The 25,676-nt window shown below is 64.8% G+C and overlaps 4 protein-coding genes across 5 annotated transcripts; 3 read left to right on the forward strand and 1 right to left on the reverse strand.

Moving 5' to 3' along the window:
* The first annotated feature begins 534 nt into the window (after positions 1-534).
* Positions 535-9,495, forward strand: VSIG8 (V-set and immunoglobulin domain containing 8). Its single transcript, XM_032712863.1, has 7 exons — positions 535-677; positions 2,675-2,924; positions 3,964-4,165; positions 4,937-5,101; positions 6,961-7,083; positions 8,000-8,135; positions 9,318-9,495. The coding sequence occupies exons 1-7, from the start codon at positions 535-537 to the stop codon at positions 9,493-9,495; spliced, it is 1,197 nt and encodes a 398-aa protein (XP_032568754.1).
* A 2,064-nt stretch (positions 9,496-11,559) lies between these two features.
* CFAP126 (cilia and flagella associated protein 126) lies at positions 11,560-13,958 on the forward strand. Its single transcript, XM_032713045.1, has 5 exons — positions 11,560-11,634; positions 11,898-11,960; positions 12,433-12,510; positions 12,613-12,783; positions 13,683-13,958. The coding sequence occupies exons 1-5, from the start codon at positions 11,623-11,625 to the stop codon at positions 13,794-13,796; spliced, it is 438 nt and encodes a 145-aa protein (XP_032568936.1). The 5' UTR covers positions 11,560-11,622; the 3' UTR covers positions 13,797-13,958.
* Positions 13,959-14,489: 531 nt separating this feature from the next.
* SDHC (succinate dehydrogenase complex subunit C) lies at positions 14,490-18,780 on the reverse strand. 2 transcript variants are annotated; one of them, XM_032713044.1, is made up of 6 exons: positions 18,701-18,778; positions 18,361-18,417; positions 17,926-18,027; positions 17,382-17,443; positions 16,316-16,479; positions 14,490-15,305 (listed from the first exon to the last, which is right to left on the reverse strand). In XM_032713044.1, the coding sequence occupies exons 1-6, from the start codon at positions 18,718-18,720 to the stop codon at positions 15,201-15,203; spliced, it is 510 nt and encodes a 169-aa protein (XP_032568935.1). In that variant the 5' UTR covers positions 18,721-18,778; the 3' UTR covers positions 14,490-15,200. The 2 variants fall into 2 exon arrangements, with proteins under 2 accessions (XP_032568935.1, XP_032568934.1); XM_032713043.1 differs by lacking the exons at positions 14,490-15,305; positions 16,316-16,479 and adding an exon at positions 16,523-17,203 and having other exon boundaries at positions 17,361-17,443; positions 18,701-18,780.
* Positions 18,781-20,738: 1,958 nt separating this feature from the next.
* On the forward strand, positions 20,739-23,752 carry MPZ (myelin protein zero). The gene is made up of 6 exons (XM_032713042.1): positions 20,739-20,796; positions 21,906-22,072; positions 22,794-23,007; positions 23,245-23,380; positions 23,493-23,553; positions 23,641-23,752. Exons 1-6 carry the CDS (start codon positions 20,739-20,741, stop codon positions 23,728-23,730), a joined length of 726 nt encoding a protein of 241 aa, XP_032568933.1. The 3' UTR covers positions 23,731-23,752.
* The last annotated feature ends 1,924 nt before the right edge of the window (positions 23,753-25,676 follow it).

A 25,676-nucleotide genomic window follows, 5' to 3' on the forward strand; every position in this document is an offset into this window, starting at 1 on the left:
CCGTGGGCTCGGTGGGTGCCACTCTCCGTGCCCGCCGCCCCAGGGGGCAGGCCCGGAGGAGGGATCTGCTCGGCTTTAAGGAGGGATCTGCTGGATTTAAGCCCGTGCTCCAACCACACCTTTAAGCTCTTCCCAGCGTGTCCAGCCCCAAGCCCTCAGAACCCTTTCGGGATCCGCGGGGCCGCCGTGTCATCTCCCCCCCTTGGGTGCCCACCCCGGCCCCGTGCCCACCCTTATCCCACCCGGGGGTGCCGAGGGGGGGGGTCCCGTGCCCGCCGTGCCCCGCCGGGGTCGGGCTGGCCGCGCTCCCGCAGCCCCGGCCGGGCCTAATTAGGGGGTAGGAGCGGAGCGGGGCGGCATCGACGCCCAGCTCGGAGCCACTCACTCATGCCAAAGGCATCCTCCCCACGGGGAGGAGCGCCCCGGCCCAGCGTGTAAAAGGGCCCCGCGCGGCCCCGCTGCCCCGGCGTTCGGAGCCTTTCTCCTCCTCCTCCTCTTCCTCCTCCTCCTCCTCCTCCGCACGGCTGCAGCGGCATGGCAGGGCACGGCGCCAGCCTGCTCCTGCTCCTCGGGATCCTGCCAGGTACGAGCCGTGCGTCCCGGCTGGATCCCGGCGCTCGGGACGGATCCCGGTGTCCAGGATGGATCCCGGCGCTCGGAGAGATCCTGGTGCTCGGGTTGGATCCCGGTGTTCGGATGAATCTCGGTGCTTGGATGAATCCCGGTGCTCGGAGGGATCCCGGTGCTCGGGATGGATCCCGGTGTCCAGGAGGGATCCCGGTGCTCGGGATGAATCCCGGTGTCCAGGAGGGATCCCGGTGCTCGGAGAGATCCCGGTGCTCGGGATGAATCCCGGTGCTCGGATGGATCCCGGCGTCCAGGACGGAGCGGGTCCTGCCCCCGCACACCTTGAGCCGGGCAGGGGGCACCGAGCCCGCCGTGCCCCCCTTGGCACCCACAGGGTGTTGAACGACACCCCACCCCACCCCGGGCACCCCCGCGGGGGTTTGGGGCTGGGAGAGGGGTCCCTGCACCCCGCGGGTGCGGAGGGGGCTGCGGGTGTGGGGTCGGGATGTGTCAGGGCACAGGTTTGGGGTGCCGTGGGTCCCTGCCCCATCCCTGTCCCCATCTCTGTTCCCCACAGTTTGGGGGCTGCAGGTTTGGGACCAGGGCACAAGTTTGGGGTGTGATGGGTCCCTACCCCATCCCTGCTCCCTTCAGGTGGAGGGTTGCAGGTTTGGGGTCAGGAAGTGCTGCAGGTTTTGGGGCTCCAGGTGTGTCAGGGCAGAGGTTTGGGGTGCAATGGGTCTCTCCCCACAGTTTGGATGCTACAGGTGTGGGATCAGGGCACAGATTTGGGGTGTGATGGGTCCCAGCCCCATCTCTGTCCCCATCCCTGTTCCCCACAGATTGGGGGCTGCAGGTTTGGGACCAGGGTACAGGTTTGGGGTGTGATGGGTCCCAACCCCATCTCTGTCCCCATCCCTGCTCCCCACAGTTTGGGGGCTGCAGGTTTGGGGTGCAAGATGTGTCAGGGCACAGGTTTGGGCACAGTTTGGGGTGTGATGTGTCCCTGCTCCCCACAGGTTGGATGCTGCAGGTTTGGGATTCGAGGTGTGTCATGTTACAGGTTTGGGGTGTGATGGGTTTCTACCCCATCCCTGTGTCTGCTCTCCAGAGTTTGGATGCTACAGGTGTGGGATCAGGGCACAGGTTTGGGGTGCGATGGGTCCCAGCCCCATCTCTGTCCCCATCCCTGCTCCCCACAGGTTGGGGGCTGCTGGTTTGGGGTTCAAGATGTGTCAAGGCACAGGTTTGGGGTGCGATGGGTCCCAGCCCCATCCCTACCCCATCCCAGCCCCCCCACGTGTTGGGTGCTGCAGGACACAGGGTTGGAGGGTGCTCTCTGTGGGGTCAGAGGTGCTGTCTGTGGGGTCAGGTCACACTGTCTGTGGGATCAGATCACGCTGTCTGTGGGGTCAGAGGTTCTGTCTGTGGGATCAGAGGTGCTGGGTATGGGATAGGGGCACACTGTCTGTGGGATCAGAGGTGCTGTCTGTGGGATCAGGGGGTGCTGTCTGTGGGATCAGGGCACGCTGTCTGTGGGATCAGGGCACACTGTTTGTGGGATCAGGGCACACTGTTTGTGGGATCAGAGCACACTGTCTGTGGGGTCAGAGTTGCTGACTGTGGGGTCAGAGGTTCTGTCTGTGGGATCAGAAGTGATGTTTGTGGGATCAGGGCACACTGTCTGTGGGATCACTGTTTGCAGGATCAGAGGTGCTGTTTGTGGGATCGAGGCACACCATCTGTGGTGTCAGAGGTGCTGTCTGTGTGATCAGGGCACACTGTCTGTAGGATCCCTGTTTGTGGGATCAAGGGTGCTGTCTGTGGGATCAAGGCACACTGTCTGTGGGATCACTGTTTGTGGGATCAGGGCACACTATCTGTGGGGTCAGAGGTGCTGTCTGTGGGATCAGGGCACACTGTCTGTGGGATCACTGTGTGATCACTGTCTGTGGGATCAGGGGTGCTGTTTGTGGGATCACTGTCTGTGGGATCAAGGCACACTGTCTGTGGGATCACTGTCTGCGGGATCAGAGGTGCTGTCTGTGGGATCAGGGCACACTGTCTGTGGGATCACTGTCTGCGTGATCACTGTCTGTGGGATCAGGGGTGCTGTCTGCGGGGCCGGGGTGCCCCGGGGCACGGATTCGTGGTGCCAGCTGTGCCGTGCCCCCTCCCCAGGTCTCGTGCGGGCCGTCCGGATCCACGGGCAGGGCCGGGAGGAGCTGTACCTGGCCCAGGGTGACTCGGTGAAGCTGGGCTGTCCCTACGTCCTGGAGCCCGAGGACCACGGCCCCCAGGGCGTGGGCATCGAGTGGATCCAGATCACCCCCGAGCAGCCCGGCCCCGAGAAAGTGGTGAGGGAGGGCGCCGGGCACGGGGGGAGGGACTGGGGGGTGTTGGAGGGGTGGGGAGGGGGGGATGGAGCCCATCTGAGCAGACAGGGACAGGCAGGGGAGGTCTGGAAGGGCAGGGAAGGAGCAGGGAGAGTCTGGGAGTGCTGGCCTGGGAAGGAGCAGACAGGACAGGCAGGGACAGGCAGGACAGGTAAGGTCTGGCAGGGTAGGGAAGGAGCAGGCAGGATCTGGAAGTTCTGGGAATGGCAGGTAAGGGCCAGGCAGGATCTGGCAGGACAGGCAGGGCTGGGCTGGGGCGGGATGGAGCCAAGCTGAGCAAGCAGGACAGGCAGGACAAGCAGGACAGGCAGGACAGGGAAGGACAGGCAGGACAGGCAGGGCTGGGATGGTTGGGATGGGATGGGATGGGATGGGATGGGATGGGATGGGATGGGATGGGATGGGATGGAGCCCAGCTGAGCAGGCAGGACAGGCAGCGTCTGGCAGGGCAGGCAAGGCAGGGAAGGTCTGGCAGGGCAGGGATGGGACAGGACCAGGTAGGGTCTGGAAATGCCAGGCTGGGGAGGACCAGGCAGGACAGGCAGGGACAGGCTGGACAGGGAGGGAGCAGAGACAGGCAGGGATAGGCAAGGCAGGGAAGGACCAGACAGGAAGAAACAAGGACAGGCAGGGATTGGAGGCACAGGGAGGGAGCAGGGACAGGCAGGGACAGGCTGGACAGGGAGGGAGCAGGGACAGACAGGGATAGGCAAGACAAGGAAGGACCAGCCAGGGACAGTCACAGCCAGGGACAACCAGGTAGAGGCAGGGACAGGCCGGGACAGACAGACACAGGTAGGGACAGGTAGCTACAGGCAAAGACAGGTAAAGACAGGCAGGGACAGGCAGGGACAGGCAGGGACAGGCAGGGACAGGCAGGGACAGGCAGGCACCGCATCACCCCCCTCCCCACCCGCCCCTCCGCGCGCGTCCTCCCCAGTTCCCCCACCCCCCTCCCAGTGTCCCCCTGTCCCCACCGTCCCCGTCTGTCCCCGCGCAGTTCCTGTCGTACCAGGACCACCACGTGAACTACGGCGGCGGGTCGGGGCTGCGGGACCGCGTGGCCTTCGTGCAGTCGGACCCGGGCCAGCAGGACGCGTCCATCCGCCTCGCCGACCTGCGCGTCTCCGACACCGGCACCTACCAGTGCCGCGTCAAGAAGAACACGGTGGCCGTGCACGAGGTCATTGTCACCGTGCAAGGTGAGAGGGGACACGGCCCGGCCGCTCCCGGCGCGGCTCGGAGTGTCCCCTGTCCCTCCCCAGCGCGGGTGACCGCTGGTGGCACCGGCAGCGGCCGCTGTCCCCCTCCCCGGTGTCCCCTGTCCCGCTCCGAGGTGGCCCCCGGTGGCCCTGAGAGTGTCCCCTGTCGCCCTCCTGGGCGGCCCTGACAGGGTCCCCTGTCCCGGGTGTCCCCTGTCCCCCTCCCGGGTGACCCCCTGGTGGCACTGTCAGCGTCCACTGTTCCCCTCAAGGGTGGCTCTGATGGTGTCCCCTGTCCCGAGTGTCCCCTGCCCCTCTCAGAGATGACCGCTGGTGGCCCTGACAGTGTCCTCTGTCCCCTTCGCGGGTGATCCCTGGTGGCACTGTCAGTGGCCGCTGTTCCCCTCACGGGTGGCACTGAGGGTGTCCTTAACCCCTCCCAGTGTCTCCTGTCCCCTGTCCCTGACAGTGTCCCCCGTCCCCCTGGGTGTCCCTGATGGTGTCCCTGACCCCTCCCACTCCCCCCTGTCCCTGTCCCCTACCCCTGACAGTGTCCCCCATCCCCCTGGGTGTCCCTGATGGTGTCCCTGACCCGTCCCACTGCCCCCGTCCCTGTCCCCTGTCCCTGACAGTGTCCCCTGTCCCCCTGGGTGTCCCTGATGGTGTCCCTGACCCCTCCCACTGCCCCCTGTCCCCATTCCTGTCCCCGACCCCGTCCCCTGTCCCCTGTCCCCGTCCCCGTCCCCATGCTGACCGTCTCTCTCCCAGCAGAGAAGCCGGCGGTCCCGCAGTGCTGGAGCGAGGGGGAGCTCATCGAGGGGGGGTCGGTGCTGCTGCGCTGCTACAGCCGGGGGGGCACCTCCCCCCTGTCGTATCAGTGGGCAAAGCTGGCCGAGGGCTACGGGGGGGGCCGCCTGCCCTCGGGCACCATCCAAGGTGGGTGCGAGACCCCCCGGGGGGATTTGGGGATGTTTTGGGGGGTTCCCTGCCCTCGGGCACCATCCAAGGTGGGTGCGGGACACCCCCAGGGGATCTGGGGGGGGGGGGTTGGGGGGGTGTCTGCCCTCGGGCACCGTCTCAGGTGGGTGAGGGACCCCTGGGGGATTGGGGGGGGTCCCTGCCCTCGGGCACCATCTCAGGTGGGTGCAGGACCCCCCCGGGGGGCTCAGGGGAGGTTTGGGGGGTCCCTGCCCTCAGACACCATCCAAGGTGGGTGCGGGACCCCCCGGGAGGGTTTGGGGGGGTTTGGGGGGTCCCTGCCCTCGGGCACCATCCAAGGTGGGTGAGGGGGCTCAGGGGGGGTTTGGGGGGGTCCCTGCCCTCGGGCACCATCCAAGATGGGTGAGGGACCCCCCCAGGGGGGTTTGGGGATCCCTCACTGGGGGTGCATGTGTGGGGGGTGCACACGGGTAGGTGGGGGCTGTGTGTTCCCTGTGCTCCCACATCCCTGTGCTCCCGTGTCCGTGTGTGTCCATGTCTGTGTGTTCCCACATCCATGTGTTCCCATGTCCTTGTGCTTCACATCCGTGTGTTTCCGTGTTCACGTGTGTTCCCACATCCGTGTGCTCCCATGTTCGTGTGTGTCCATATCTGTGTGTGTCCATGTTCCCACATCCATGTGTTCCCATGTCCCTGTGTTCCCACATCCGTGTGTTCCCACATCCGTGTGTTCCCATGTCCCTGTGCTCCCACGTCCCTGTGTCCATGTCTGTGTGTCCATGTTCCCACATCCCTGTTCTCCCATGTCCCTGTCACCCACATCCAAGTGTCCCCATGTCCCCATGTCCCCATGTCCCCATGTCCCTGTCACCCGTGTCCGTGGGTGACCCTGTCTCTGTCCCCATGTCCCCGTCGCCCGTGTGTGTGCCCGGGCATCCGTGTCCCTCTGCTCCAACATCCGTGTGCTCCCGTGTCCCAGTGCCTCCAGGTAGGTGGGTGTCCCGTGTCCCCCTGTCTCCATGTCCCCCTGTCCCTGTGTCCCCATGTCCCCATGTCCCCATGTCCCCATGTCCCCATATCTCCATGTCCCTGCGCTCCTGCGTCCTGTGTCCCGTGTCTGTGTCCCCATGTCCCCATGTTCTCACATCCAAGCACTCCCGTGTCCCTGTGTCCCCCTGTCCCTGTGTGTCCCCATGTCCCTGTCACCTGTGTCCCTGTCCCCATGTCCCCCTATCCCTGTGTGTCCACGTCCCTGTGTGTTCATGCCCCTGTGTCCCTATGTCCCCGTGTCCCTGTGTGTCCATGTCCCCCTGTTCCCATCTCCCTCTGTGTTCCCATGTGTCCCCTGTCCCTGTGTGTCCATGTCCCTGTGTCCCCTGTCCCTGTGTCCCCATGTCCCTGTGTCCCCTGTCCCTGTGTGTCCATGTCCCTGTGTCCCCATGTCCCTGTGTCCCCTGTCCCTGTGTGTCCATGTCCCTGTGTCCCCATGTCCCTGTGTCCCCGTGTCCCTGTGTCCATGTCCCCCGTCCCTGTGTCCCACTCTCCCTGTGTCCCTGTGTCCCTGTGTCCCCGTGTCCCTGTGTCCCCCTGTGTCCCCGTGTCCCCACGTGCCCCTGTCCCTATGTGTCCACGTCCCCATGTCCCCCGTCTCTGTGTCCCTGTGTCCCCATGTGTCCCCATGTGTCCCCTGTCCCTGTGTATCATGTCCCTGTGTGTCCCCGTCCCTGTGTGTCCCCATGTCCCCCCGTCCCCCTGTCCCCCTGTCCCCCTGTCCCTGTGTCTCCACACGCGGCGTGTCCTCGGGTGCCCCCGAGGTGACAGTGCCACCCGTGTGTGTGTGTGTGTCCCCCCCCCAGGCCGTGCCCCGGGTGACCTCCTGATCCGCAGCGTGACCCAGATCCACGCGGGCACCTACCAGTGCCGTGTCACCAACCGCGTGGGGTACTCGGTGTGCCAGCTCACCCTCAGCCCCAGGCCTCGTGAGTGCCACCAGGGGGGACAAAGGGCATGGGGGGACACGGGGGGGACACGGGGGGACATGGGGGGACACGGTGTGCCAGCTCACCCTCAGCCCCGTGAGTGCCACCAGGGGGGACAAGGGACACAGGGGAGGGACAAGGGACATGGAGGGACACGGTGTGCCAGCTCAGCCTCAGCCCCGTGCCCCATGAGTGCCACCAGGGGGGACAAGGGACACGGGAGGTACTCGGTGTGCCAGCTCACCCTCAGTCCCAGGCCCTGTGAGTGCCACCAAAGGGGACAAGGGACACGGGAGGGACACGGGAGGGGCAAGGGGGAGACACGGGAGGACACGGTGTGCCAGCTCACCCTCAGCTCCGTGCCCTGTGAGTGCCACCAGGGGGACAAGGGACACGGCGGGGGACACCAGGGCTGGCACAGGGTGGCACTGGGGGTGTTTCTGGGGCTGGGATGCCACTTGTCCTGTCTCTGGGTGCCACTGGGGTGTGTCTATGAGTGTCAAGTGGCACTTAGGATGTCCCCCGGTGCCACCAGGGCTGGCTCTGGGTGGCACCGGGGGTGTCCCTGGTGGTGGGGTGACACCAGGGGTGTCCCAGGGTGGCACTGGGGTGTTCCTGGTGCCGGGGTGACAGTAGGGGTGTCCCATGGTGCCCCAGGAGTGTCTCAGGGTGGCATTGGGGTGTCTCAGGGTGGCACTGAGGTGTCCTCGGTGCTCTGGGGGTGTCTCAGGGTGGCACTGGGGTGTCCCTGGTGCCCCGGGGGTGTCTCAGGGTGGCACTGGGGTATCTCAGGGTGGCACTGGGGTGCCCCTGGTGCCCCGGGGGTGTCCCTGGTGCTCCGGGGGTGCCCCGGGGTGCCCGGGTGGCCGTGGGCAGCCGGCGAGGCCGGCGGTGACAGGCTGTGGTGGCGTGGCAGGCGGACGCCAGGCTGGCATCATCGTGGGCTCCATCCTGGGCTCCCTCCTCCTCCTCAGCCTCCTGGGGCTGCTCATCTGGGCACTGATCGCCCGCTACCAGCGCAAGGAGTGCCAGCGGGCCTGCAGCGACTGCAGGTGGGCACGGGGGGGACATGGAGGGGACACAGGGGCAAATGGGGGGGACACGGGGCCAGTGGGCACCCCAGAGTGTCACTGGGCACCACTGGGCACCACCGGGCACTGCTGGGCACCAGTGAGTCTCACTGGGCACCTCTAGGCACTGCTGGGCAGTCAGAGGCACCACTGGTCACCACTGGGCACTGCTGGGCACTGCTGGGCACCAGTGAGGGTCTCTGTGCACCACTGGGCACTGCTGGGCAGTCAGAGGCACCACTGGGCACCACTGGGCACTACTGGGCTCTGCTGGGCACCAGTGAATCTCCCTGGGCACTGCTGGGCAGCCAGAGGCACCACTGGGCACCACTGGGCTCTGATGGGCACTGATGGGCACCACTGGTGTCCAGTGGGCACCAGCGGGTGGCACTGGGTACTGCCAGGTACCAAGAGTGTGTGTCACCAGGTACAGATGGGTGGCACGGGTCACCCACGGTCCCCAAGGGGTGCTGAGGGGTGGCACCAGCTCCAGATGGGTGCCACAGGTCATTGATGGTCCCCAAGGGGTGCTGAGGGATGCCACAGGTCCCCAGAGGGTGCTGAGGGGTGGCACAGGACACTGATGGTCCCCAAGGGGTGCTGAGGGGTGTCACCAGCTCCAGATGGGTGCCACAGGTCATTGATGGTCCCCAAGGGGTGCTGAGGGGTGGTACAGGTCACTGATTATCCCCAAGGGGTGCTGAGGGGTGGCACAGGTCACTGATTATCCCCAAGGGGTGCTGAGGGGTGGCACAGGTCACCCATGGTCCCCAAGGGGTGCTGAGGGGTGGCACAGGTCCCCAGAGGGTGCTGAGGGGTACCATAGGACACTGATGGTCCCCAAGGGGTGCTGAGGGGTGGCACAGATCCCCAAGGGGTGCTGAAGGGTGTCACAAGTCCCCAAGGGGTGCTGAGGGGTGGCACAGGTCACTGATTGTCCCCAAGGGGTGCTGAGGGGTGGCACAGGTCACCCATGGTCCCCAAGGGGTGCTGAGGGGTGCCACAGGACACTGATGGTCCCCAAGGGGTGCTGAGGGGTGGCACAGATCCCCAAGGGGTGCTGAAGGATGTCACAAGTCCCCAAGGGGTGCTGAGGGGTGGCACGGCTCACCCTGACAGCCCCTTTCCGGGGTGTCCCCCCCCCTCCCCATTCCCGTCCCGCAGGAGCACCTCGGGTGACACGGTGCCCACCCGCGCGTGCAACGTGTGTGCCCACCACGGGTACTCCCCGCACGGCATCAGCTACCTGCAGTGCCAGCACGGCGACGGCGACGAGCGCGCGGCAGCCGCGCTGCTGTGCCAGGAGGGCATTCGCCACCAGGTCGCCTGTCCCGGGATCTGACACCCCCCCGGTGCCGGTGCCAGCCCGGCCCCGCGGGCACGGCGGGATTGAGGGCGGGAGAGACCCACCCTCCTCCCAAAAAAACCCGCCCCTCCCGCTCCCGGAACGCGTCGGGTTCCGTTGTTGGTTCTTTATTTGGGGGTTTGGCCCCTTTTTTTACGTGCGTCCCCCCCCCCCCCCCCCCCCACTTCACACATCGGGATCCCGGAGACGCTCCCCGGAGTCAGCTCAGATCCAAGAGAACATTCCCGTTGGATCCCAGGGAACATCCCAGAGACACCCCCCGGATCCCAGAGAATCCCCCGGGACCCCAGAGAACATCCCAGAGCTCCACCCCCCCTCGATCCCAGAGAACATTCCAGAGACCCCTCCTCGCATCCCAGAGAACCCCCCGGGACCCCAGAGAACATCCCAGCCCCCCCCCCCCCCCCCCCCGGGATCCCAGGGAATATCCCAGAGAATCCCCCGGATCCCAGAGAACATCCCAGAGCCCCACCCCCGGATCCCAGGGAATATCCCAGAGACCCCCCGGATCCCAGAGACCCCCGGGACCCCAGAGAACATCCCAGAGACCCCCCCCGGATCCCCCGGAACATCCCAGAGACACACACACCCCCCCGGATCCCAGGGAACATCCCAGAGAACACCCCCGGATCCCAGAGACCCCCCCGGATCCCAGAGATCTCCTCCCCAGCTCCCAAAGACTCCACACAGATCCCAGAGACCCCCACAGAGATCCCAGAGCCCCCCTCATGATCAGAGACACCCCCGAGCTCCCAGAGCCTCCCCCCAAGGATCAGAAAGACCCCCACACAGCTCCTAGAGCCCCCTCAGATCCCAGAGACCCCACACAGCTCCCAGAGCCCCCTCAGATCCCAGAGACCCCACACAGCTCCCAGAGCCCCCCCAGATCCCAGAGACCCCACACAGCTCCCAGAGCCCCCCCCCCCCAGACCCCAGAGTTCCCCCTGGATCCCAGAGAACCTTCCTGGATCCCAGAGCCCCTCCCAGACCCCCCCCCTCTGGCTCCCGGAGCCCCCCGTGTGTCCCCTCCAGGGTATTTTTTTGTCACCGGGTCGGGCCAGTCCCGAAGGGTCCCAAGAAGCCCCCGCCTGGTGCCCCCCTCCCCTGTGCCCCCCCACATTTCAGAATTGGGGTTTTTCGGGGGGGGGGGACGAGGCGCCGCCGGCACCAGGAATTGCGGTTTGGAACAAGGAAAACCAGGAAAACAAAACAAAACAACAACAACAAAAAAAGAAAAAAACAAGGGAAAAAAAAAAGGAAAGAAAGGCAAAGAAAATAAAATTGAAGCGAATTGAGAGGGGGTGTCGTGATGTGGGGACGGAGGGGAGACAGGGAGGGGACAAAGAGGGGGACGGGCGGGGACAGAGGGAAGAGGGGTGGGGACAGGGATGGGGACAGGACGGGGGACAGGGATAGGGACAGACGGAACAGGGATAGGGACAGACGGAACAGGGATGGGGACAGAGGGAACAGAGATGGGGACAGAGGGAATAGGGATGGGGACACGGGAGGAGGTAGAGAGGATGGGGATGGGGACTGGGGGGACAGGGACAGAGGGGACGAGGACAGGAGGGAGAGGGACAGAGGGGACAGGGACAGAGGGACAGGGATGGGGGGACAGGGACAGGAGGGACAGGGACAGAGAGACAGGGATGGGGGGACAGGGACAGGAGGGACAGGGACAGAGAGACAGGGATGGGGGGAGAGGGACAGGAGGGACAGGGATAGAGGGACAGGGACAGGAGGGACAGGGACAGAGGGGACGGGGACAGGAGAGACAGGGATGGGGGGACAAGGACGGGGGGACAGGGACACAGGGGGGACAGAGACAGAGGGGACAGGGACACGGGGGGACAGACAGAAGGGACGGGGACAGAGGAGACGGGGACAGAGGGACGGGGATGGGGGACAGGGACAGAGGGGACAGGAGGGGGACAGGAGGGACACAGGAGGGACACAGGAGGGACACGGGGGGACGGGGCGGGGGGCGGGACTAGCGGGACGGGGCGGTGCTTGTGGCAATGACGTCATTGCCCCGCCCCACCGGCAGGGCCCGTAAGGGCCGCCAGGGGGCGCCAAAGGGGGTTGCCTTGGAAACGGAACATGGCGGGGCAGGTGGGGGGGCCCGGGGGGTTAAACGGGGACAAACTGGGACAAACTGGGACAAATGGGGGGAAAAGGGGGACGGGGGGGGATGGAGGACGTGCGGGATATGGGGGGACATTGGGGGGCAAAGGGGGGACGTGGGATATGAGGGGGGTATAGGGGAACACTGGGGGACATGGGGGGACATGGGGGACATTGGGGGACACTGGGGGACATGGGGGGAGCCCGGGGGGGGGTCCTGGCTCTCACTACCCACCCCTCCATCCCCCCAGTACGAGGACGCCTTCAGGCCCCCCCGCATGCAGTGCTGGACCGTGCCCCGCCCCCCCCCCAAGGTACCCCTGGGACCCCCCCGGGACCCCCCCGGCCCGGGACTGGACCCCCAGGATCCCCCCGGGACCCCCCTCACTGTGGCCCAGCCCCTCCTTGGACCCGCAGGACCCCCCCAGTTCGGACCTGGACCCCTCTGGGACCCCCCAAGTCCCAGCCTGGACCTCCCCTGAGACCCCCAAGTCCCAGCCTGGACCCCCTTGGGATCCCCTCAGTCCCAGCCCGGACCTCCAGACCCAGAGGACCCCCCTCGGCCCCATCCCAGACCCTCCCTGGGACCCCAGGACCCCTCCCAGCCCACCCCAGACCCCCCCCTAATCCCAACCCCCCCAGAACCCCCCTCACCCCATCCCAGCCCCTCGGGACCCCCCTCACTCTATCCCAACCCCCCCTTACCCCAATCTCAGCCCCCTGGGACCCTCCTAGCCCCCACCCCACCCTCCCGGGACCCCCATTCACCCCCTCACCCCCCCCCAGCTGCCCCGCCCGGACCCCCCCACCCAATTCATCGCCGACGACCGCGGGCACCTCCTGCCCGGCATTCCCAGATCCCAAGTGAGTCCCGCGGGATTTGGGGGGAGACAAAACCCCCCTGGGGGAAGAGGGTGGGGGCACCGGGACCCCCCACCCTCCCTGTGCTCCCCCCCCTCACCTCAGGTGTCGCCGTGGGGGACGTTTTTGGGCACGTGGGAGATGCCCCCCCGCATCCCCCCGCCCCGGCTGGACCTGACATCCCGCTCGGCCGGTCCCGCTTCCCGGATTATCCAGAGCCAGCCCCCGATCCTGAGCCGGGTGTGCAACGGGATCCGCATCCACGTCACCGGCAAGGTGGGAACACCGGGGACCACCCCCCAAAAACCGCGGGGGGGGGGGAGAGGGGGAAACAGGGAGGGGGGAAACAGGGAGGGGGGATTTGGGGATAAAGGGGGAACAGGAATGGGGGACACAGGGATGGGGGATTGGGGAATAAAGGGGGATATGGGGATGAGGGATTGGGGGATAAAGGGGAAACAGGGATGGGGGATTGGGGGATAAAGGGGAAACAGGGAGAGGGGATTTGTGGATAAAGGGGGACACGGGGATGGGGGATTCAGGGATAAAGGGGGATATAGGGATGAGACATTCAGGGATAAAGGGGAAACAGGGATGGGGGATTGGGGAATAAAGGGGGATATGGGGATGGGGGGATTTGGGGATAAAGGGGAAACAGGGATGGGGGATTGGGGAATAAAGGGGGATATGGGGATAGGGGGATTTGGGGATAAAGGGGAAACAGGGATGGGGGATTGGGGGATAAAGGGGGATATGGGGATGAGGGACAAAAATGGGGGATATGAGGATAAAGGGGGATTGGAGAATAAAGGGGGATTTGGGGATGAGGGGGGATTTGGGGATGGGAAACAGGGATGGGGGACTGGGGGATAAAGGGGGTTGGGGGATAAAGGGGGATTTGGGGATGGGGGAAACGGGTTGGGGGATTTGGGGATGGGAGACTTGGGGATAAAGGGGGACATGGGGATGGGGGCATTTGGGGATGGGAGACAGAGATGGGGGATTTGGGAATAAAAGGGGAGCAGGGCTGGGGGATTTGGGAATAAAAGGGCAACAGGGATGGGGATTTGGGGCAGAGCTCCCTGGATGTGGACCCCAGGGGCTCCCTGGCCCCATGTCCCCTCCCCAGGGACCCCCAGGTGACCCCCCTGACCCCCCCCCTTTCCATCCCACAGTTCCAGGAGCCTCGGCAGGCACAGCCTCCCAGGGAACCTTCTGGAAAGACCCAAGGGACGGACCCATCCCAAAATCCATCCCAAAATCCCCCCCCGAGCCCTCCCAGCTCCTGAGCTTTGCTGTCTCTGTGTCCCCCCCCCCAAAAAAAACCAACCCCCAGGCTCTTGGGGGAGGGCACAGGAGGGGCTGCAGCCTTTCCCTTTCCCAAAAAAGAAGGGGGAATAAAGCCTGGGAAGTGCAGGAAATCACGGGATTAAATGCAAATCCACTTGGGATTTGGGGCTGTGCTTCCTCCTCTTCCTCCTCCCTGATCCCCAATTAACAGCGGGGGTTTCATTGGGAAGGGAGGAGGAGGAGGGATGGGATGGGGTGGGATGGGATGGGATGGGATGGGATGGAGAGAATAGGGATGGGATGGGATGGGATGGAGGGAATGGGGTGGGGTGGGGTGGGGTGGGATGGGATGGGATGGGATGGGATGGGATGGGATGGGATGGGATGGGATGGGATGGGATGGGATGGGGTGGGATGGGATGGAGGGAATGGGGTGGGGTGGGATGGGAACAGGGATGGGATAGGGTGGGATGGGATGAAACTCCTGCCACCCCATGTCCCAACAGGAAAGTCAGAACTGCCCTTTCCCCAAAGGTTCCAAATCACCCCAATTTGCCCCCAGAACTGGCCTTGGCTCCTCCCAGACCTGCAAACTGTTGGATTTTCCATGTTTTTCCACACCAGGCCCCTCTGGGAAGCAGCAATTCCCCGAATCCCAAGGGAGAGGTGTGGGACACAGGACACGCTCGGGGTGGAGGGTCAGAGCTGCTTTATTCCAGAGGGGACAGGAAAAACCGCTTCCCAACAGGGAAAAACTGGGAATTTTCGCTCGCAGGGGGTTCCAAAAGTGGCCGAACTGTGGGATTTTCAGGGATGAGGGGCAGGAAAAAACCGCTTCCCAATGGAAAAACTGGGAATTTTCACTCGCAGGGGGTTCCAAAAGTGGCCGAACTGTGGGATTTTCAAGGATAAGGGGCAGGAAAAAACCGCTTCCCAATGGACAAACTGGGAATTTTCGCTCCCAAAGCGGCTGAACTGCGGGATTTTCAGGGCTGAGGGGCAGGAAAAAACCGCTTCCCAATGGAAAAACTGGGAATTTTCGCTCCCAAAGCGGCTGAACTGCGGGATTTTCAGGGCTGAGGGGCAGGGATGGAGGATCGGGGCGGTGTCACCTGTCCCCCACCCCCTCCCGGGTCCCCTCAATGGGGCTCCTTGTGCTGCTCCCACTCACGTTCCCAATCCCGTGGCCCTGGGGACACAGAGTCACCATTGTCCCCAAGGTGGGGACAGGCGGGGACAGCCCCTGGCGGGCGAGGGGGGGGGGAAGGGGGCAGGAAAAGCAGCTCCGGCCATTCCAGGGGATTTTACGGGGGAAGGAAGCGCCGCCTTCCCCGGCGCGCTCCGGGAGGGCGGGGCGGGGCCGGCGCGGCATTCCCGGCATTCCCAGGATTCCCGGCGGGCGCTCAGAGGGCGGCGAGGGCGGCGGAGGACGCCAGGGACAGCGCCAGCACCGCCACCCCCGACTGGGTGACCTGCGGCAGCCGCAGCCCCTTGCCCAGGTCCCAGGCCTGTGGAACACCGGGAAGACATTCCCTGGGATCGGGGGACACCAGGTGCCCCATTCCCACCCCAAAGGCACAGTCCCAGTCCCAGGACACTCATCAGGTGCTCCATTCCCATTCCAAGATGTCCCATTCCCGTCCCAAAGGCCCATTCCCACCCCAGGTTCCCCATTCTCCCCCCCAGCCCCTCACCAGGTGCCCCATTCCAATCCCAGTGTCTCCCATTCCCATCCCAATGTCTCCCATTTCCATCCCAAGTGTCCCATTCCCATCCCAATGTGCCCATTCCCACCCCAAGTGCCCCATTCCCATTCCAAGTGCCTCATTCCCACCCCAAAGACACATTCCCAGTCCCAGGCACTCACCAGGTGCCCCATTCCCTATCCAAGGTGTCCCATTCCCATCCCATTCCCAGTGCCAGAACACTCATCAGGTGCCCCATTCCCATCCCAATGTTTCCCATTCCCGTCCCAATGTGCCCATTCCCGTCCCAGGTACCCAGTTCCAGTCCCAGGCACTCACCAGGTGCTCCATTCCCATTTCAAGATGCCCCATTCCCATTCCAAGATGCCCCATTCCCATCCCAAAGGCCCATTCCCACCCCAGGTTCCCCATTCTCCCCCCAGCCCCTCACCAGGTGCCCCATTCCCATCCCAAGTGTCCCATTCCCATCCCAACGTGCCCATTCCCATCCCAAGTGTCCCATTCCCATCCCAATGTGCCCATTCCCATCCCAAGTGTCCCATTCCCATCCCAATGTGCCCATTCCCATCCCAAGTGTCCCATTCCCATCCCAATGTGCCCATTCCCATCCCAAGTGTCCCATTCCCATCCCAATGTGCCCATTCCTATCCCAAGTGCCCATTCCCACCCTAAAAGCACATTCCCAGTCCCAGGCACTCACTAGGTGCCCCATCCCCTATCCAAGGTGCTCATTCCCATCCCAAGTGCCCCATTCCCATTCCAAGGTGCCCCATTCCCATCCCAGGTGCCCCGTTCCCGTGCCAGCCCCTCACCAGGTGCCGGATGCCGTTCCAGGTGTGGTAGGAGAGCGGGAATGCCAGCAGGAACTTGGCAGAGCAGAGCAGGGCGGGGCCGAGGCTCAGGGCCCTCACCTGGGCCAGGTAATGGGGGAAGGACTCCGGGAGCAGGAGGGCAGCCAGGCCGAACAGGGACACACCTGGGGGACACCTCGGGGTCAACCCCTGCCCTGGTACCCCCTGGATACCCCCTGGGGTCCCACTGTGGTGACACAGCCCAGGCCACCCCCTGGATCTGCCAGGACCCAAACAGAGCTGGCCCCAGCCCTGACGCCCCTCTAAGGACCCCCAGACTTTAGATGTCCCAGGGATGTCCTGCTGTGTCCCATCATGTCCCAGGAGTGTCCCATCGTGACCCAGGGGTGTCCCAGCATGTCCCAGGAGTGTCCTAGGGGTGTCCCATCATGTCCCAGGGGTGTCCCAGCATGTCTCAGGGGTGTCCTGGGGTGTCCCATCATGTCCCAGGAGTGTCCTAGGGGTGTCCTGGGTTGTCCAGGGAGTATCCCACAGGTGTCCCACCATGTCCCAGGGGTGTCCATTCATGTCCCACCATGTCCCAGGGTGTCCCAGGGGTGTCCCACCATGTCCCAGGGGTGTCCAGTCACGTCCCATCACGTCCCAGGAGTGTCCTGGGGTGTCCCAGAATGTCCCAGGGGTGTCCCAGGGGTGTCCCAGGGGTGTCCTGGGAGCATCCCAAGGGAACCCCATCATGTCCCAAGGGTGTCCATTCATGTCCCATCGTGTCCCAGGGGTGTCCTGGGTTGTCCTGGGAGTATCCCAAGGGTATCCCACCATGTCCCGGGGGTGTCCCAGGGATGTCCTGGGGTGTCCCACCATGTCCCAAGGGATGTCCTGGGGTGTCCCACCATGTCCCAGGGGTGTCCTGGAAGTATCCTGGGTTGTCCTGGGAGTATCCCAAGGGTGTCCCACCATGTCCCAGGGGTGTCCTGGGTTGTCCTGGGAGTATCCCAAGGGTGTCCCACCGTGTCCCAGGGGTGTCCAGGGATGTCCCCTTGTGCCCCACCCCACCCCAAACACCCACCCAGGCTGAGGGCGATGCCGGTGCCGCGGTGGGTGATGGACATGGCCATGGGCAGGGACCACCTGGAACGGGAAACACACGGAGTTATCCCGGAAACACACGGAATTATCCTGGGAACATGCGGAGTTATCCCGGAAACACGTGGAGTTATCCCAGAAACACACAGAGTTACCCCGGGAACATATGTTGGGGTGCCCTGGGTGCCCAGGTGATTTAGGGGTGCCCAGAGGTGCCCCAGGATGATCTAGGGGTGCCCAGGTGATTTTGGGGTGCCCAGGGGATTTAGGGGCACTCAGAGGTGCCCCAGGATGATTTAGGGGTGCCCAGGTGAGGGGACCCAGGTGAGGGTGCCCAGGTGACATGGGGGTGCCCCAGGTGGATTTAGGGGTACCCAAGGGTGCCTCAGGATGATTTAGGGGTGCCCAGGTGGTGTTGGGGTGCCCAGGTGATTTAGGGGTGCCCAGGTAAGGTTGGGGTGCCCAGGTGAAGTACCCAGGTGATTTTGGGGTGCCCAGGTGATTTTGGGGTGCCAGGGGTGTCTCACTTGTAGATGGTGACATGAGGGGACAGGGGCCGGTTGGACTTGGTGTTCTTCTCCCAGAAGCGACTCATCTCCTCCCTGGCCGTGGTTCCCATCGGGATAACACTGGGAAAACAGGGATACAAGGCGTGGGGGGCTCTGAAATCCCACCTCACACACCCTGAGAAGGTGCCCCCTGCTCCAAGGAAAGCCTTGGAATCGACTCTTCCCACCATTACCCGGGAATTACCGACTCTGGGAGCCCCAGAGGAGCGAAAAAAACAAGGAATTCTCCCCAATCCCAGCAGTGGGAAGAGCAAAAAAATGGGACTGGAGGCGGGGGGGGGGATCCTGGAGACGCAAGAATTGAGGCAAAAAATATCCCTTGGATGGATCCTTCCAAGGAAGAACTTAAGCCCAGTTGCTCCCAGGCTCTCCCAGTTGTTCCCAGTAACTCACTGCTGCAGGGACAGGCCAGGTCCCAGCCGGGCCAGGAGGCAGCGCCGCCCCAACCCCCTGGAAAAGAAGAGAGAAAAGGGTTGGGAATGACCTAAAAAGGGGGACGCGGGGTGACACAGGGGGGGTGTGACACAGCCGGGGATGGATTGGGGTGACACGGGGGGGTGGAAGGGGGGACACGGGAGGGGTTTGGGTGGGGACACGGGGGGAAGTGCCGGTGGTGACAGCCCCTCCGACCGCCGCGTCCCCCTGTCACACGCCGTGACCCTCCATGTCCCACAAACCCCTCCAATGTCCCCACGAACCCCTCCAATGTCCCCCCGTCCCCCTCCGGTGTCACCTCAGCGCCAGCGCCGCCATCTTGCAGCCGCCGCGCCGGAAGCGGCCGTGACGCAACTTCCGGTCCACGGCGCGTGCGCGGAGGAGACGAATAAAAATCGGATAAAAACGGGATAAATCGGGATAAAAATGGGATTAAAGTGGGGTAAAAACTGGGGTAAAAATGGGATAAAAACGAAGTAATAATGTGATAAATCGGGGTAAAACCGGGGTACAGCTGGATAAAACCGGGGTAAATCGGGGTAAAAATGGGGTAAAATGGGATTAAAATGGGCTAAAAATGGGATTAAAGTGGGGTAAAAGCGGGGTAAATTGGGGTAAAAACGGGATAACACCGGAATAAAAACGCGATAAAACCTGGAGAAATCGGAACTAAATCTGAGATAACGCTGAGATAAACCTGGGATAACACCAGGATAACATCCAGGATAAAACCTGGGATAAAGCCCCGGGACTTTCTGGAATAAAACTGGGATAAATTCGGGAGAAACGCCCTCCAAACTCCCCCCCAAAAATCCCCGAAACACCTCTAAACCTCCCCACCCCCCACAAAACCCCACAAAACCGCCCCAAACCTCACTCAAAGTCCCCCCAAAGCCCCCAAACTCCCTAAAAAAATCCTCAAAACCTAGAAATCTACCCAAAACCACCTAACACCTCCCTAACCCCCCCAATCAAAAAAAAAAAAATCCCCCCCAAATCCCCCTAAAACCACCCCAACCCCCCCAAAAATACCGAAGACCCCGCAAATCCGCCCCAACGGCTCCAAAATCCCCCAAATCCCCCCCCAAAAAAACCCTAAAATCCCCCAAATCCCCCCCAAAACTCCCAAATCCCCCCCAAAATCCCCCCCTAAAACCACCCCATCCCCTCCCAAATGCCCCCTAAAATTCCCAAATATCCTCCAATGTCCCTCCCAAATCCGTAGTTTCCCGTCCCCCCCGAAATCCCATATTTTCCCTCCAAATCCCGAGTTTCCCCCCCCCCAAATTCCTGGTTTCCTCCCAACCCCAAATCCCGAGTTTTCCCCCTAAATCCCAGTTTTCCCTCTAAATCCCGAGTTTCCCCTCAAGTCCCTGTTTTCCCCCTCAAATCCCAAGTTTCTCCGAAATCTCTCTTTTCCCCCCAAATCTCTCTTTTCCCCCCAAGTCCCTCTTTTCCCCTCAAATCCCAGTTTCCCCCAAAATCCCTGTTTTCCCCTCAATCCCTCTTTTCCCCCCAAATCCCAAATATCCCCCAAAATCCCTCTTTCCCCCCCAAATTCTTTTTTTCCCCCCAAATCCCTCTTTTCCCCTCAAACCCCGTTTCCCCCCCAATCCCTCTTTTCCCCCCAAATCCCAGTTTCCTCCAAAATCCCTCTTTTCCCCTCAATCCCTCTTTTCCCCCCAAATCCCTCTTTTCCCCCCAAGTCCCTCTTTTCCCCTCAAATCCCCATTTCCCCCAAAATCCCTCTTTTCCCCTCAGTCCCTCTTTTCCCCCCAAATCCCAAATATCCCCCAAAATCCCTCTTTACCCCCCAAATCTCTCTTTTCCCCTCAAACCCCCTTTCCCCCCAAATCCCTCTTTTCCCCCCAAACCCCGTTTTCCCCCCAAATCCCAAATCCCAAATCCCCCCCCCCAATCCCAAATTTCCCCCCAAATCCGGGGGGGGTTCCCCCCACACTGGACGCCCGCGGGGACACCCCTGGGGACACCGCGGGGTGACCCAGGACGGGAGGGGACACGCGAACCCCCCCCCCCCGCTCAGGCGCCACCGGGTGCCCCCCGGGGACAAAGGGGGGGCCCCGGGGGTGGGACACGTCCCCCCTCGTGTCCCGGTGTCGCATTCCTGCCCCGCCGCCCCCGCCGCACCGGGAATGCGGCGGGACAAAGGCCACAGTGTCGCCGTCCCCCTCCCGGCCCTAAATGTCCCCTTTGAGCGCCCCCCCGGGTCCCCCCCCGCCGCCGGCGCCCATTGGCCGGGCTTTGGGGGTGCAGCCGCCGCGGGGCCACCCTAAAACCCCGCGCCCGTGCCCGTGTCCCCTCCGTGACGGGCCACCATGTCCCCGCGGGCCACCCGCCGCCTCCTGCTGCTCGCCGGGCTCGTCGCGGCGCTGGGTGAGGCGGGCACGGCGACAGGGACAGGGGACAGGGGACAGGGACAGGGGACAGGGTCCCCAAAGCGGGCTGGGGGGGTGTTGCCGGACCCTTTTTGGGGGTGGTCGTGGGGCTGGGGGCCACCCCCGCGGGGGTTGGGGACTGTCCCCCCAGCCGGGCATGGGGGGGCGGGCGTGTGGCACTGTCACCGCGCTGCGGGGAGCGCCTGTCACCTCCCTGGGGACAGACGAGAGGTGCCACACCCGGCCCTGCCGCTGTCACCGGCGGGCACAGAGGGTCCCAGTGCCTGTCACCTCCCTGGCGACACGGGGGGGGGGGGAATATTGGGGCACCTGTCACCTCCCTGGGGACAGGTGGGAGGTGCCACACCCGGCCCTGCCGCTGTCACCGCGCTGCCAGGAGGGTCTCGGCGGCTGTCCCCTCCCTGGGGACACCGAGGGGGGGGTGACACTGTCACCGCGCTGCGGGGAGCGCCTGTCACCTCCCTGGGGACACGGCGGGATAGTGACACTGTCACCGCAATGCCGGGTGGGTCCCAGGGCCTGTCACCTCCCTGGGGACAGAGGGGAGGTGCCACACCCAGCCCTGCCGCTGTCACCGCGCTGCCAGGAGGGTCCCAGCAACTGTCACCTCCCTGGGGACACGGAGGGGGGGTTGGTGTACCTGGTACCGCCCTGGGGACACCGAGGGAGTGGTGACACTGTCACCGTGCTGCCAGGAGGGTCCCGGCGCCTGTCACTTCCCTGGGGACAGACGGGAGGTGCCACACCCAGCCCTGCCGCTGTCACCGGCGGGCACAGAGGGTCCCGGTAACTGTCACCTCCCTGGGGACAGGGGAGGGGGGGACCTGGGGCACCTGGCACCACCCTGGGGACACCGAGGGGGAGGTGACACTGTCACCGCAGTGCCAGGAGCTCCCTGGGGACAGACACTGGGGGTGCTGGGTGCCAGCCCTGCCCGTGTCACCGGCCAGCGGGACACTGTCCCCTCCGAGCCAGCCGTGGGGACACCGCCGCTGTGTCCCCCCTGCCCGCGCTTTGGTGACACCTCCCGTGGCGCGGGGGGGGGTGGGTGTGTGACGGGGTGTGACGGGCGTGTGCCCCCCCCAGGAGTGTCGCCGGTGTCGCCGATCCACGTGTACACCCCGCGGGAGGTGTTCGGCACCGTGGGCTCGCGGGTCACCCTGTCCTGCAGCTTCTGGTCCAGCGAGTGGATCTCCGAGGACATTTCCATCACCTGGCACTTCCAGGCCGAGGGCTCCCGCGACAGCATCTCCGTGAGTGTCCCCAGCTGTCCCCAACTGTCCCCAGCTGTCCCCACCGCGTCCCCAGCGTGTTCCCGACGTGTCTCCAGTGCCCGCCGTGTCCCAGCCCCAGCTCCAGAGGACAGTCCCTTCCCTGCGGGTGGCACCGTGTCCCCTCACACCGTGGTGACACTGGGGTGTCCCCAACGTGTCCCCAGCCCCAGTACCCATCATGTCCCAGCCCCAGCCCCAGAGGACAGTCCCTTCCCTGCTGGTAACACCGTGTCCCTTTGTGCTTTGGTGACACTGGGGCGTCCCCAACGTGTCCCCACAGTGTCCCCAGCCCCAGTGCCCGCCGTGTCCCAGCTCCAGCCCCAGAGGACAGTCCTTTCCCTGCGGGTGACACCGTGTCCCCTCACACTCTGGTGACACCGGGGTGTCCCCATGATGTTCCCTTGTCCCAGTGCCCACCAGATCTCAGTGCCAGTTGTGTCCCCTCGCTCTTTGGTGACACTGGGGTGTCCCCATGGTGTCCCCACAGTGTCCCCAGCCCCATCAGGACGGCCCCTTCCCTGCGGGTGACGCCGTGTCCCCCACACCGCGGTGGCACCTTGGGGACATCTCCACGAGCATCCCCGGCGCTCCCGTGGCAGCCCCTTCGTGACGCCCCCTCTCCAGGGCGGGACGGGGGTGGGGTCACCCTGCCAACCCCCCCCCCAGCGCGATGTCACCTCTGTCCCTGTCCCCCGGGCAGATCTTCCACTACGCCAAGGGCCAGCCCTACATCGATGACGTCGGGAGCTTCAAGGAGCGCATGGAATGGGTCGGGAACCCCCGGCGCAAGGACGGATCCATCGCCATCCACAGCCTGGAGCCCACCGACAACGGCACCTTCACCTGCGACGTCAAGAACCCCCCGGACATCGTGGGCAAGTCCTCGCAGGTCACCCTCTACGTCCTCGAGAAAGGTACGGGGCCAACGGGGCGCCCTCCCTGCCCCACTGGCAGCGGGGGGACACGGTGCCACTGTCCCCTCAGTGCCCACCCTCTGCCGGGCTTGACACGGTGCCACTGTCCCCTGCCCGCTACCGAGGGGTGACACGGTGCCCCTGTCCCCGCAGTGCCCACCCTCTGCTAGAGGGTGACACGGTGCCACTGTCCCCGCCCCGCTACCGAGGGGTGACACGGTGCCCCTGTCCCCGCAGTGCCCACCCGTTACGGCGTCGTGCTGGGCTCGGTGATCGGCGGGGGGCTGCTCCTGGTGGCCGTGCTGGTGGCCCTGGGCTATGCCATCCGTTTCTGCTGGCTGCGGCGCCAGGCGGTCCTGCAGCGGCGCCTGAGGTGAGCCCCGACCCCCCCCCGCCCCCCCAAAACTTGGGGGCAAACCCGCCGCACACCCCCTGAACCGCTCTTTGCCCCCTTTTTTTTTTTTTCCTTCTCCCCCAAATTCCAGCGCCATGGAAAAGGGGAAGCTGCAGCGCTCGGCCAAGGACGGCTCCAAGCGCAGCCGCCAGGTGAGCGCCCAGGGGACGGGGGGCGGCCGGGGGGGACCCCCTGCTCCCTTTGGGGTGGGAGGTGAAGCCCCCCCCGTGTCCCCGCAGGCCCCCGTGCTCTATGCCATGCTGGACCACGGCCGCGGCGCCAAGAAATCCAAGGGCGCGCCGGGAGACTCCCGCAAGGATAAGAAATAGCGGTTGGAGAAGGGCACCGAGGGTCCCCCCGGGGCGGGCGCCGGGGACCCCCGGAGACCCCCCCCCAAAGTCATCATGACCATCGAGATGGAGCTGCGGGGGGAGGGGAAGGCCGAGGCCGCCGCCGCCGCCCCCCCGCCCCCCGCCCGCTCCCCCAGCAAGGGCAGCCTCGGCAGCGCCCTCAGGAACATCCTCAAGCCCAATTCGGGGGGGACATGACCCCCCCCTCCCCCCCAGACCCCTCCCCAGGCTCGGGACCCGGCGAGGAGCGGGGTGTGGTCCTCGCCGCGGGTCCCCCCTACCCCCCCGGCCTTGGGGACACGCCGGGGGTCCCCCCGCGCCGCCCCGCAGCCCCTCGGGCGGTGCCGTCCCTGCGCGGAGGGAATTCCTCTCTCTCTGGGAACACAAAGCCACCACCGGCTTTTGGGGGGCTGTCCCCCCTCCCCGGGGGACCGTGTCACCCCTGTCACCCGCCCGGGGGGTGGGTGTCTCTTTTTTCCCCCCCGTTTTCCTCCTTTTCTGGCCGTTTTCTCGTCTCTCCCCGCGACCGACCCCGAATGACGTCGCGGGGTGGCCCCCGCCCCGTCGCCTTTGTCCCTCTCCTGTCGCCCCCATTAACCCCCCCGGCCCATAACCCCCCCCCAGAGCCCATAACCCCCCCCCCCAAAGCCGGCCGGAGCCCCGTGGGGGGAGGCGAGGCTGCGGCCGGGCGGGGGGCTCTGCCCATGCCCACCCACCCACCCCGCGCTCAGGCACCGCTCCCCCCTCGACGTGTTTTTCTACGCCCTGTCCTTGTCCCCTCCGTGTCCCCGCGGTGCCATTAATAAAACTGACATCTCCGGGACCCCCCGTGTGTGTCCCCCCCGCCTGTCACTGTTTTTTGAGGGGGGGGGAGCTGGTCTGGAATGGGCTGAGCCCTCACGAACTCATCGCACGGAGCTCCCACGGGACGTCGCCGGGACCCTCAGGAGGGACGCGGTGGCTCGAGGGCGACCTGGTGGCACCGCAGGGACCCCCCCCCTCAGCCGGGGGAGCTACCCCGAGCCCCCCCCCCCGATTCCCCCATCAGCCGTTAATTAAAGCTCATTTCATTAACACCGAGGCCAAGGCTTAGGTGCCCGGGGGGGGGGTGGTGCGATTTGGACACGGGCTGCCCGTGCACTGGAGCAGACTGGGAATTCTGGTTCCCACATGGAAAACCGGGATGGAGGCTCCCCCCTTCCCCCGGGAATAATTGTCCTTTCCCTAATAAGTCTGTGCAGCCCGACCCCGCCGTGTCCCCTGGGCCCTGCCCACGGTCACTGTTTTTCTTTCCAAGGAGCTATTTCTGGGTCTCCCCGCCGGATCCCGCCATTCCCGAGCCCCCCTGCGGGCAAAACCCCCTGGAATTCGGGTGTAAAAACTCCCGACAGTCGCTTAATTTTACACCCCCCCCACACACCCACTTTTCTCTGGTCCCCGGCCGCTCTCGGCTCTCCCGGGGCGGGGGGGGCTGAGACCCGGCGGGTGATCAATTAACGGGAATCCCGTTGGAAAAGCCCCAAATCGGGGCGTGACGGGAGATTTGGGGGTGACGGAGCCGTTCCCAAACAAGGGGGGAATGGGGGAAAACCCCCCCTCAGCAGGGACAGCCCCGTCCCAGGGACCCCGGGGCTGATTTAATGGGGGGTCGACCCCCCCACCCCACCCCGGGCATAAGGGGGACCTCGAAGGGGCCTTCCTAGTGGGGTCCTCTATCCTAATCCCCCCCAAACCACACCCCACCCTCCTCTTCCTCACAGTTTATTCTCTGACGTGCTAAAAAAGCCTCCCGGGGGAAAGGGGGGGGAGGACAGTGACAGGAGGGTGGGGAGGGGATGGGGAACCCCGAATTTCTCACGGGGGGGCTGCGGCGAGACCCGTGTCCCCCCCTCTTCCCCCCGGCGGATCCCACCTCTGGGGTGGGA

The sequence above is a fragment of the Chiroxiphia lanceolata genome, chromosome 29, assembly GCF_009829145.1.
Source record: "Chiroxiphia lanceolata isolate bChiLan1 chromosome 29, bChiLan1.pri, whole genome shotgun sequence".
NCBI lineage: Eukaryota > Metazoa > Chordata > Aves > Passeriformes > Pipridae > Chiroxiphia > Chiroxiphia lanceolata.

Excerpts from the sequence above, each read along its gene's own strand:
- VSIG8 (XM_032712863.1), top strand. The coding sequence starts at position 535 with ATGGCAGGGCACGGCGCCAGCCTGCTCCTGCTCCTCGGGATCCTGCCA. Across the intron at positions 678-2,674 it reads GGAGAGATCCTGGTGCTCGG|GGGTGCTGTCTGCGGGGCCG; the intron begins GTTGGATCCCGG and ends CTGTGGGATCAG. Across the intron at positions 5,102-6,960 it reads GCCCTCGGGCACCATCCAAG|GCCGTGCCCCGGGTGACCTC; the intron begins GTGGGTGCGAGA and ends TCCCCCCCCCAG.
- CFAP126 (XM_032713045.1), top strand. Across the intron at positions 12,511-12,612 it reads CCGGCATTCCCAGATCCCAA|GTGTCGCCGTGGGGGACGTT; the intron begins GTGAGTCCCGCG and ends CCCTCACCTCAG. Across the intron at positions 12,784-13,682 it reads GCATCCACGTCACCGGCAAG|TTCCAGGAGCCTCGGCAGGC; the intron begins GTGGGAACACCG and ends TCCATCCCACAG.
- SDHC (XM_032713043.1), bottom strand. The coding sequence starts at position 18,720 with ATGGCGGCGCTGGCGCTGAG. Across the intron at positions 17,444-17,925 it reads CCTCATGTCACCATCTACAA|GTGGTCCCTGCCCATGGCCA; the intron begins GTGAGACACCCC and ends TTCCCGTTCCAG. Across the intron at positions 17,204-17,360 it reads TGGGTGTTTGGGGTGGGGTG|GGGACACCCCAGGACATCCC; the intron begins GGGCACAAGGGG and ends CTGGGACATGGT.
- MPZ (XM_032713042.1), top strand. The coding sequence starts at position 20,739 with ATGTCCCCGCGGGCCACCCGCCGCCTCCTGCTGCTCGCCGGGCTCGTC. Across the intron at positions 20,797-21,905 it reads CGGGCTCGTCGCGGCGCTGG|GAGTGTCGCCGGTGTCGCCG; the intron begins GTGAGGCGGGCA and ends TGCCCCCCCCAG. Across the intron at positions 23,381-23,492 it reads GTCCTGCAGCGGCGCCTGAG|CGCCATGGAAAAGGGGAAGC; the intron begins GTGAGCCCCGAC and ends CCCAAATTCCAG.